The sequence below is a fragment of the Garra rufa genome, chromosome 11 (genome assembly GCF_049309525.1).
Source record: "Garra rufa chromosome 11, GarRuf1.0, whole genome shotgun sequence".
Taxonomy (NCBI): domain Eukaryota; kingdom Metazoa; phylum Chordata; class Actinopteri; order Cypriniformes; family Cyprinidae; genus Garra; species Garra rufa.
In genome coordinates this window covers 47,577,593-47,589,920 of record NC_133371.1, presented here as the reverse complement: position 1 = coordinate 47,589,920, position 12,328 = coordinate 47,577,593, and the positions used below count along the sequence as shown (strand labels likewise).

Sequence of the window (12,328 nt, the reverse complement as noted above, 5' to 3'; positions counted from 1 at the left end):
TGACAAAAACAGAAGAATCCATGGCAGCTTCACATCATGATGGATTTAGGAATTCAGATTTAGGCCACAAATCATCACACATATTAAACAAAATATTAAGACAAATGTGTTAGTGCTGTTTAAGACAATCACACAAACACACCATGAGGAAGACAAACAGGTGAATGACTTCTTGTGCGTTATTTACCTGTGGGTAAGAAAAAAACTAAAAATAGAATAATAAAAAAAAAAAAAACCAGGATAAAAATAAATTAAAGTAATAACATAATAATAATAATAATAATAATAATAATAATAACAATAACATAAAAAAATTATATATATAATATAATGGAAAAAATAACTGAAAAAAATTGGGAAAATGAATAAATAAATAATGAAAAACAAGATAATGAAAAAACCCTGATAAAATAAAATAAAATAAAATAATGGGTAAAAAAAATAATAATAATAATGGAAAGAAAATAATGAAAAAAGGTGGGAAAAATAATTAAATTATTGAATTAAAATAAAAAGAAAAAAACAATAGAACAATGGAGAAAACAATAAAATAAAATAAAAATATATAAAATAAAATAATGAATTAATGAATAACTAAATAAAAGAAAAATAGAATAATGGAAAACAAAAAAAAAGATAAAAAATAATTAAATTATTGAATTTACATTAAAAAACTGAATAATGAAGAAAACAATCAAAAAAATAATGGGTAAGAAAAAGAAAAAAATAATAATGGAAAAATAATAACAACCCCAAATAAATACATTACTGAATTAATAAATAATTACATTATTGAAATAAAATAAAATGAATGCATGAATGAACAAATAAATAAAAAAGAATAATGGAAAAAATTGAAATAAATGATTGCGGAAAAATATTGCAATTATAAAAAATTAAAATTAAAAACAGAATCATGGAAAAAAACAATAAAATAAATTAAAATAAAATAGGGGTAAAAAAAGAAAAAAGAAAAAGAAACAAAATAAAAAGAAATTGAAAAAAAATATGGAAAGAAATATTTAGAAAATATAAAAAAAATTATAAAACCCCCCTGAAAAAAATTAAACAAAAAAAAAAAATAGATTAGTGCACTCTTAAAAAGGATGTGTTTAAAAACAACACAGCCTGTGTTGTTTCTTAACACACCTTTGTGTCTAGTTAAGGACAACACATTTTGTGTTAGTTTTAACTCAACCAGTGTGTTATTCCAGCTAACACAGAAATGTGTTGTTTTTTTCTACACACTATTGTGTTATAAATACACAATTTGTGTCAAGTATGTGTTATTTTTGAACACATTTTGTATGCAATAAAGACATTGCAAACTAATGTATAGTTTAAACACAATTTATTAAACCTGCTACCAGCAATTACATAAAAACTCAAAAAGGTTAAAAAAAAAGGAGGTAAACAATCAAAATACGGTCATTTCAACATTTTAATTGTTCCTTGAGTGAAAAGTTGTTAATGGTTTATAAAGTTTATACTTTAAATTAAAAAAAAGTGGTATTCGACAACCTCTTAAAGGAGTAGTTCACTTTCATAACAACAATGTACAGATAATGTACTCACCCCCTTGTCATCCAAGATGTTCATGACTTTCTTTTCTCAGTTGTAAAGAAATCATGTTTTTTTGAGGAAAAGATTTCAGGATTTCTCTCTTTATAATGGATATGGATGGTGCCCCGAAGTTTGAACTTCCGAAATGCAGTTTAAATGCAGCTTCAAAAGGCTCTAAACAATCCCAGTCGAGGAGAAAGGGTCTTATCTAGTGAAACAATCGGTTATTTTCTAAACAAATTGACAATTTATATACTTTTTAACCTCAAATGCTCGTCTTGTCTCATCTCTGCGCAGTCAATGTGTAGTCAGCAGAATCCGGGTCAATGCAGTTAGGGTACGTCTAAAAACTCCCATCTCGTTTATGTCTTCAATGTCAAAATTGTCTTATAATGCTGTTTTTAAAAAATTTTTGTAAAGGGAGTTTGAGTTTCTTTGTATGTTCACTTTGTAAACAGTATGTTGGTGATTTTGAAGTTAGGGAAGAAAACGAGATGGGAGTTTTTAGACGTTCCCTAACTGTATTTACCAGAATCACACAGACTTTTGCATGCACTGCGCAGAGACGAGACAAGACGAGCATTTGAGGTTAAAAAGTATATAAATTGTCAATTTGTTTCGAAAATAACTGATAGTTTCGCTAGATAAGACCCTTCCTCCTCGACTGGGATCGTTTAGAGCCTTTTGAAGCTGCATTTAAACTGCATTTCGGAAGTTCAAACTTCGGGGCACCATCCATATCCATTATAAAGAGAGAAATCATGAAATGTTTTCCTCAAAAAAACAATTTTTTTTACGACTGAGGAAAGAAAGACATGAACATCTTGGATGACAAGGGGGGGAGTACATTATCTGTACACTGTTGTTATGAAAGTGAACTAATCCTTTAAGTATTAATCGTTTTATTTACATATTTTTATCAGCATACAGGTGATGGTGAGGGTCGGTGAGATGAAGTCTCTCCTTTGTTTCCTGTCACGTCAGTAACAGCCACAAGCACTTCAGGAGTGTCTTCCATTCAAAGCTGGAAGAGTAAAATAAAGGTACTTTTGTTATTTATAGGCTACACATAGCGAATATTGTAAAATAGCCATAGCTAAAAAGGCAAGAAAATCTTAAATCAGAGATTATGTTAGCGTTAGGGCAATTTGCACAATACATGGCACCACGAATGTTCAATTTCAAAGAGAAAGACGCGACGAACGAATGCATTTCCTCATGTGAAGCACTACAATGTGTCAATGATTAAAATCTGTTTTGTCTAATAGGCGTGCTGAGGGTGGACTGGAAGTTTTGGATTTCAAAGAATTAGTTAGTTCATTTAGAATTAATTGGTTAAAAAAATGTCTCTGTAGTAATGCTTCAATTTGGTACTATATCCCCAAAACTATATTTCATAGATTAGGTGGTTTAGATTTTCTTTCCTTCTAAATTGCCGATTTCTCTCTCTATTTTTTACCAACAAGCTCTACTTGCTTGGAAACTGTGTTATGTGCACAACTTTTCTCCCCACAAAGAAATTCTGTGGAATAATTCATGTATTTTAATCGGTGGAAAATCTTTATTTATTGACAAGTGGTATGACAGAGGTATTGTTTTTGTTTTGGATTTATTTAAAGATGATGGTACTATACTGGAATATGAAGAATTTATGATTTTGTACAATCTTCCTCTGCCAGCAAGATGTTTCAATTCTGTTATCAAAAGTTTGTCTCCAAGTTATGTGCATCTATTTAAAACATACCTTTGCTTTAATGAGAGAAAAAACAACTATGCCCAAACTTTTATTGGATGGAGTTTGTCGTCTTGATAAAAAAAAAATGTAACAGTAAGTTTATAAAGCGAATGTTACACTATTCAGTATATATATATCCCCTAGATGTAAATTTTTCTGGACTAATTTTGTTGACTATATACAGTACATTGGAAGAAAGCATGGTTACTTCCTGAAAAATGTTGCATTTCTAATAAAATCAGAGAGATACATTTTAAGATTTTGCATAATGTTTACCCAACAAACTCCCAAATTGCTTCTTTTTTTGATATTTCTAGTTTATGTGTATTCTGTAAAGTTGAGGAAGAAACTTTACTTAATTTATTCTATCATTGCGATTCAGGTTAAATTTCTCTGGGAGAACTTAAGATCTTCTTTTATAAAATTTGATTTAAAATTTACGCTAAAAGAAATATTTCTATATTTTTCTAGTAGTGACCATGCTACTGAACTTGTTGTTAATTTTTTTGTTTTGCATTGTAATTTTTTTTATTAATAAATCCAAATTTCTTAGTATGTTACCTAGATTTGATGTCTGTTTTTTTTTTGTCATTTTCTTTTTCTTTCCTTTTTTTTGTTATAATATTTCTATGCACTGCTGTTTATAGTTGTTTTCCTTTTTGTCTTGCAATAATAAAAAAAAAAAAAAAAAAAAAAAAAAAAATCATGTATATGTGCCAAATGCCCCTTGACCGTCTCCAAAAGATCACAAAAGACATTTTAAAAACGTATAATGGCAAATACAAACATTTCTTACCTTCACACATCGAATTTATGTCCTGACAATGAAAACTTGAAGCACGAGGAAATTTGCTTGTCTCAGTAGAATAACGGCTCATGAAGTGACGCAGGCAGCAATGTGATTGGCTGATATTTAACACATATTGTGTTGGACACACTGTGTTGGATATTTTCTTTTTTCTTTTTCGTTTTTAACACACACTTAACACAAAGTAACACAAAATGTGCTAAAATAGACATAACACAAACAATGTGTTAAAAATTAACACATCCTTTTTGAGAGTGTGGAAAAAAATAATGAAGCAAGTTAGGGAAAAATAATTAAATTAAAATAAAAATGAAACACAATAGAATAATAGAAAAAACAATAAAATAAAATAAAAAAAAAAGAATAAAAGAGTTCGGGTCCATTTGTCACACAGAGACTTTAGCGATTAAGTGATTTTCATACTTAGTATTTTAATTATTGACCAATACAAATAGCTAAACATTAAAAAATTTTTAGTTTTTAAAAAAGTTTTTTCTGGGAAACTGTTTAAAATTAAGTGAGCTTACTATTATTATAACATGAGAAAAAAATATCTGTCAACAAGATTAAAAAAAAGAACTTCACCCAAAATGGAAAAAAAGTTTATTTTTGTAATTTCACTGGCAGATAATTTTTCTTGTTTTAAGCATAAACTAACTTTATTTTAATAATTTGTACAGTAAAAGAAGACAAAATACTGAGGGGGAAAAAGCACTTCTGCAATTGAGAAGACTTTAATGCTTTGTCATTTTTAGAGCTTAGAGCTATGAATATTTCTCAGAAAAAAAGTCATACGAGTCTGTAAAGACATGAATCATGACAGAATTTTAGTGAATTATTCCTAACGCACCTCTCTTCTGCTAAAGTTCAGCTGAGTTTCTCAGATCTCAGCTAGTTTTCACTAGCTTTAATGCACCTTTCAGCAATTTATCAATTGATGAAAATGACTGCAGTCTTTAGTTTTAATAGCTTTTCCTGATAGAAGCTCATTTGACAGGGATTTCTCTTGATATAGGAAGGCTCTCTGACCTGTGAGTGAAGGTGGCAGCGGTCGGCTCAGGGTCAGTACGGCCGGTTGGCGTCCTTCGGCCTCTTCAGCTGAACTTTGAGCCTCTTCATGCCGATCTGAAAGCCGTTCATGGCCTGAATGGCTGCCTGAGCGCTGGACGGGTTATCAAAGCTGACGAATCCTGACAGACAAACACACAACAACAGCATTAACCAGATTCAAGAAGAAAATGAAGAATAATGAAGAACAAAGCCATGCTATCATGCAGGGATTCAGCTGATTACCTTTGAGCTAGAAATATTTACTTGAAGTCATTAAGAAATGTAAAATTAACATTTCAATAATTTTATAACACATGTTCATGCTCCACAGTTAATGACACCAAGCCCCAAACACAAACAAACAAACAAAATAAGCAACTTTTTAAATTTTTAAGTGTTTTGCTTAAAATTATGCATTTGGTTTTAATTTGACATTTTTATGATTTAATAGCTTTCCATCAACTTATGAACCCCCCGCAGTTCCCTTTCAAACACCAGTTTGGGAAAAACCCAGAAGCAATGGCATGAAAAATAAAATAAAATAAAATAAAATAAAATAAAATAAAATAAAATAAAATAAAATAAAATAAAATAAAATAAAATAAAATAAAATAAAATAAAATAAAATATTAAACAAATACTTTCATGATTGAATTAGTAAAAAAAATTAATAAATTAGATTCATTAACCCCCTGCAGTTATCTCGCAACACCCAATTTGGGAAAAAACCCCTGATGTAATGGCATGACAAAGACTGAATAATAAAATAAATAAAGTAAAATAAAATAATGAAAATATATATACTTTTCATGATTTATTTAATAAAATAATAATAAATAAAATAGCTTTCCATTAACTCATTGATCCCCTGCAGTTAACTAACAAACCCTATTTGGGATAAAATAAAATAAAATAAAATAAAATAAAATAAAATAAAATAAAATAAAATAAAATAAAATAAAATAAAATAAAATAAAATAAAATAAAATAATTTATTAATGAAAATAAAATCCTGATTAAATTACAAATAAATAAATAAAAAAAGCTTTCCATTAACTCATGAAACCCCTGCAGTTTCCTCACAAAAAAAAAAAAAAAAAAACTGATGTAATGGCATGACAAAGACTGATAAAATAAAATAAAATAAAATAAAATAAAATAAAATAAAATAAAATAAAATAGAAAAAAATCCCTACAATTCCCTAACAATCCCCAGTTCGGGAAAAAAAGCCTGATGTAATGACATGACAAAGACTGAAAAAAATAAAAATAAAATAAATAAATGAAATGAAATGAAATAAAATGAAATGAAATTAAATTAGAAAAAAATAGAATTAAAATAGAAATAGCTTTCCATTAACTCATGAAACCCCTGCAGTTCCCTCATAAAGCCCAGTTTGGGAAAAAAAATCCCTTATGTAATGTCATGACAAAAACTGAAAAATAAAACAAAAAACAAAACCCTAATATAATGGCATAACAAAGACTGTACATATTAAAATTTTAAACAAATGAGTAAAAATAAATAAATAATAATAATTAATAAAAAAGAATTATCATGGGAGCGTCTGGAGTTGATCCCGCCGGGCAAACAACAATCATTACAAACAAATGAAGTTCAAAACACCCTCACAACTTATTATGATGATCATGAGCAACTTCAAATTAAATTCTAGTACAGAAATTAATTAAGAAAATGCATCTGCTATAAAGTTGCTCATTTTCCAAACACTTTCCTGAGGTAAACTTTGTTAAAAGAGTCCCTGATGAGTCACTTACATCAGTAAAAATAGCTAAATTAACATTCTTACCCTGACATTTAAACCATCTACATTGCAACTATCTGTGTTTGACGAGTTACACGCTCGAGTTTAATACTTGATTAAATCACTAAATCACAGTATGAGCAACAGTCAGTGATTCTTGACTGAACAGATAGCAGAAAACATGAGCTCTGAGCGTGTTTGAGGGCGTCTTATGGGCGTCTGAGGGTGTTTTTAGTGGAGCAGGATCTCGCTCCTGTCCTCTTCTTATCATTCTGACCGACTGACGGCAGGAATTTTCCACCTGCCAGACGATTTCATCGACACGCTGCAGCTCTGATTGAATTTGCCTGCTTTTGTCTGACTCAAACCAGATAAGACAGCGCTTTCACACAAACCTTTAAACACATGCAGGACAGAGAGAGAGAGAGAGAAGAGCTGTCAGACAGAAGCGCTCCTCATAAACCTCAGCCTGTAGTCTATCATCATGCTGAAAACTGCTGAAAACAATAACAGTACAGCTCCAAACTAAACCACTATACAGCCCTGTGTCTGTTTGCTCTCCCATCATATACATGCTTGTGTACATTTGTTTATTTTATCTTTTAGAAGTGCAGTTTTACAGTTGTCTATTTTGTTGGAAAATAGACCAATACACTATTGCAATCTATTCAAAAGTTGATAAAAACTTGTGTAAAAATTGTGAAATATTATTATGAATTAAAATAGCTGTTTTCTATGTGAATATCTGATAAACTGTAATTTATTTTTTAGGATCAAAGCTGAATTTTCAGCATCATTGCTCCAGTTTTCAGTGTCACATGATCCTTCAGAATCTTTTTTTAATGTGCTGATTTGCTGCATTTATTTGATTAAAAATACAGTAAAATTGTGAAATATTATTCTTATTTAAAACACCTGTTTTCTATGTGAATATCTGTTCAAATGTAATTTATTCCTGTGATCAAAGCTGAATTTCCAGCATCATTGCTCCAGTCTTAAGTGTCACATGATCCTTTAGAAATCATTTTAATATGCTGATTTGCTGCATTTATTTGATCGAAAATACAGTAAAATTGTGAAACACTATTATAATTTTAAATAGCTATTTTCTATGTGAATATTTGTTCAAATGTTATTTCTGTGATAAAACCAGAATTTTCAGCATCACACCAAAAGCCTCAAGCTTAAAAAAAAGTAAATTGACATCTGTACAGTAGACCGCAGAAGAAAAAATGTCAACTCTTCAGCAATAAAAAAAAAAAAAAAGGAAAACAAATGTTAGATTATGTAGAGTAATTTTTGCTTATTAGTATGGATGAATTGGATCATGGAAGGTCGGCAGCAAAGACATCAGTTAATAAAATGAGATTAAATACATAAAGGATATTTAAAGTATTATTTAACATATTTAATTATTGCAAGTATGCGTTGAATTTCACCGCTTTTATTCATTTTGATCTGTTTTTTAGTGAGTGAGATGAATTAATGCATGTTCACATTTATTCTAGAACTAAAGGAACATCTTACAATTTCTCTCAACATGGGGACAGGAGAGCTTTTAATCAATAAATGAGAAAAAGTAACTCAGATATTTTCTTGTCAATTAAAAAGTAATGCATTACTTAGTTACTTGGAAAAAGTAATTTTACTATGCAACTTGCGTTACTTGTAATGTGTTACCCCCAACAATGTTAACAATTGAGACTGTCTTCTATCTGTGTGCCAAATTGCATAACTTTCCTGCAAGTGGTTCCATAGACATAGAAATGGAAGAAGAACGCCAATGGATACAATAGGTGCCTTCAGACCCTAAGAACAAAAATGTTTGTGAAAATGACCGCAGCAAATGAAATCACATTTATTAAAGCTCTTAAAGTCTACGTTTCAGAGCGTTTGTCTGGAACTCCACACACTGTACACGAAACAATCAATCAGCGAAAGCCCATCAGCCGCGGCGCTTCAGAAGAGTGCGTGTGTTTAACCGAGACGTTCAGATAAACACGCGTGTTTAGCACGTCTGCAGTGATAAATGCACACGCGAGTCTAATTCCAGCACGTCTGCTGACACCATAGAGTAATGAGGGAGAATATGTTCCTCTCCACACCGGAGGAAGCTGATGAAAAAGACCTGATTTAATTTCCTTCCTGAGCGGCGGCTTTATCTCATTTTATTGCGAGTTCGGAGGAGCCCGCGGGCGCAGACGCCACGCTCCTGTTTGTCAGCCAAGATCTTAATGAATAGTGATGAAAATAACGTTTAAATGTAAAGATGCAGAAAGAGACCTCAGCGTGCGGCGACACCAAGGCAGGAAGCGCATTATGAGAAATATAATGACGGCACGCAGGAAGCACTTCACGCTTTCCATGCAGCTGCGGGGCGGGTAAAGGAAAGGCATTCTGGGTAAGTTTGATGCCAGGGCTATTATCCTTAATAAAACTAAAATGACAACTTTTACAAATATCTTTGTTAATTGAAATAAAGCTGAACAAAATAAATATTAGATTAAAACATACTAACTGAAATGAGCTGAATAAAGGCTACAACTTTTGTTAATTAAAATAAAGCTTAAAAAAAGTAAATTTTGCTTTTAAAAAGTAATACAAACTAAAAGTGAACTAAAACAGTTTAAAACTAAATAAAATATAAATATTGAATAAATATAGACATTTTCCTTGATAACTCACTCAAATAAGTTAAAAACTAAAAACTAAAGTTACTGTTAACTAAAATAAAGCAGAAAACATATTAGATAAAAAATATAGAAATGTTGCCTTTAAATAAATATAAAAATAAATATTAAATGAGAAAATAGAAATTTATTTTGAAAAAAAAAAAAAACTAAAACTATGTAAAAATTGTTAATTAAATTTCATAAAATAAAACACAGCTTAAAAAGGAAATATAAATATTAGGCAAAAAATAAAACTAAAACTCTTAAAAACATTTTATGAGATATTAAATAAATATAAAAATAAATATTGGATGAATAAATAACTAAAACTGACTAAAAATAAAAATAAATGTAATTGTAATTGTTAAATAAAATACATCTTAAATAATTAAAATATTAAAATATACATATTAGGCAAGAAAAAAAAAGTTAACTAAAACTGTTAAAACATTTTTTTTTTAAATTTAAACAAAACCAAACGAAATAAAATCAAACAGAAATAAATAAATAAAAATAATATATATTATGTGAAAGGCTTTTTTTAATTAATTGATATATAAATAAATAAATAATAAACAGAATTAAAACCGAAAACTGAACTAAAACATTTTTGTTAATGGAAATAAAGCTAAAACAAAATAAAACATAAATATAAATAAATGTAAATAATAAAAACAGACATTCTCCTGGGTAACTCACTGAAATAAGTTGAATAAAAACTAAAACCAAAGTTATTAAAACATATTTAATAAGTAAAAAAGTAATAAACTAAAACTTAAGTAAAACTGAAGCTAAAAAAAAAAAATTAAGCTAAATAATAGCTAAAAACTTAACTTAAAAATGAAAACTGAAAGTATAAAAAAAAAGCTAATGAATAATTCTAATCTATTAATACATAAATCATCGTAAAACATCTGACACCAGTCCTGAAGAGTCAGAATTAGAAAATTGGAAAACGCCGCCCTGAAGAGCAGCACAAACTGTGAGGAAGATGATGGATATCAGACAGAATCTCATAACCGGCGACTGATGAGCGAAACCCGGTGGGAAAATCACACCAATCCCCGTCGGGCTCCGTCGGCCGTGACGCCGCTTCCCGGGCGCTAATTGCATCTTGATGAGCGCAGACGCGGGAAATAAAGCGGGAACTCACCGAAACACTTGCTCTGATTGGTGGCCCGGTCCACGAAGACTTTGGCGGAAATGACGTTGCCAAAGGGCAGAAACATCTGCATGAGCTCCGCGTCGCCGAACTCCTGCGGCAGGTGGTAAATAAACAGGTTACAGCCCTCCGGTCCTGAAACACACAAACACAGACCAACGCTAATGAGATTTCACACCGAGCCATACGCATGCAGATACACAGTCACCGCTCTCAGATTCAGACGTTATCGTCTTCGTTAAACGGAGATCTGATTAAACGTGGATATGGGAATTGAAGCCACTTCCACTGTGTTGTGGCTTCTTTTGGGAAAATTGGATAAACAATCATTTGTCAGTGTCTCCTGGCATTTGGCAGAGATCGTGTGAGATATCGCTTTAATCACATGCCAGACTGCATGTTCACATTGTCACATTAAAACACTGCTAATGGAGTCAACAATAAATATGAACAATAAAATAAATAACACATAAAAGACAAAAAAAAGAAAGAAAAGTGAAATCAAATTAAATGAAAATAAAAAAATATACAATATAAATTAAAATAAACAAGATAAAACAAAATAAAAGGGGAAAAAATGAAATTCTATATGATCAAATCAAATTAAAAAGGAAAAAATAAATGAAATTTAATTAAAATTAAAATATTGATTTTAAAAATAAAACTGATAATGGAGCAAGTATATAATAAATGAAGACAAAATTAAAATAAAATAAAAATATAAATATGACAAAATATAAATTATGTTATATTAATATCAAATAAAATAAAAACAAAAGACAAAATGAAAAAATAAAAAAATAAAAATTATATATATATATATATATATATATATATATATATATATACAAAATAAAATTGTGTGACTGGAGCAAATGGTAATAATTAAAACATTTATATTAAAATAAAATAAAACTATGTTGCATGGACAGCATGTTTATATTGTCCAAAATTAAAACAGTGCTAATGGAGTGAACAATAACAATTAACAATAAAAATAATAATAAAATAAAAGAGAAATAAAAAAAAAACTAAATAAAAGCAATATAAAATAAAATAAAAATAAAAAGGCAAAACCTTAAATAATAACTAAAATAAGTTTAAGTAAAAGCACTACTATTACTAAATTTCTAATTAATAAAACCAAAACTCAACTACAACTATAACTACACAAATAAATGCACATACAAATCTAATAAAAAAGATAAAAAACACAAAAATGACTAAACATTGAACTAAAATTTTAATGAAAATGATAAAAATAAATAAAATAAAATAAATAATCAAATAAACAGAAAATATAAATAAATAAAGCCAAATATACAATATACAATAAATAATACAAAAATCAAATTAATAAAACTATACAATATAAAATAAAACAAGATAAAAGTTTCTATATTCTATATTAATGTCAAATCCAGTAAAAAAGGAAAAACAAAATTAAATAAAATAACCTAAAACCTAAAATTAATTTAAATAAAATAAAAATATTATTTTAAAATAAAACTGAAAAAAGTACACTAAACAAATTAGAAATAACAACTAGAAATAATAACTAAAATAACTCAA

At 28.9% G+C, this 12,328-nt stretch overlaps 1 protein-coding gene across 24 annotated transcripts in view; it reads right to left on the bottom strand.

The window, feature by feature from the left end:
* Positions 1-5,168: 5,168 nt before the first annotated feature.
* celf6 (CUGBP Elav-like family member 6) overlaps positions 5,169-12,328 on the bottom strand; it is a 128,726-nt gene continuing 121,566 nt past the window's right edge. For 9 of the 24 annotated variants that reach the window (XM_073850695.1, XM_073850697.1, XM_073850692.1 and 6 more), the window contains 2 exons: positions 10,748-10,891; positions 5,169-5,296 (listed from right to left, as the gene is read on the bottom strand). In XM_073850695.1, the coding sequence (XP_073706796.1) occupies positions 5,169-5,296; positions 10,748-10,891 (272 nt within the window). The remainder of the gene's footprint in view (positions 5,297-10,747; positions 10,892-12,328) is intronic. The other 15 variants (XM_073850705.1, XM_073850699.1, XM_073850706.1 and 12 more) reach the window with 2 other exon arrangements.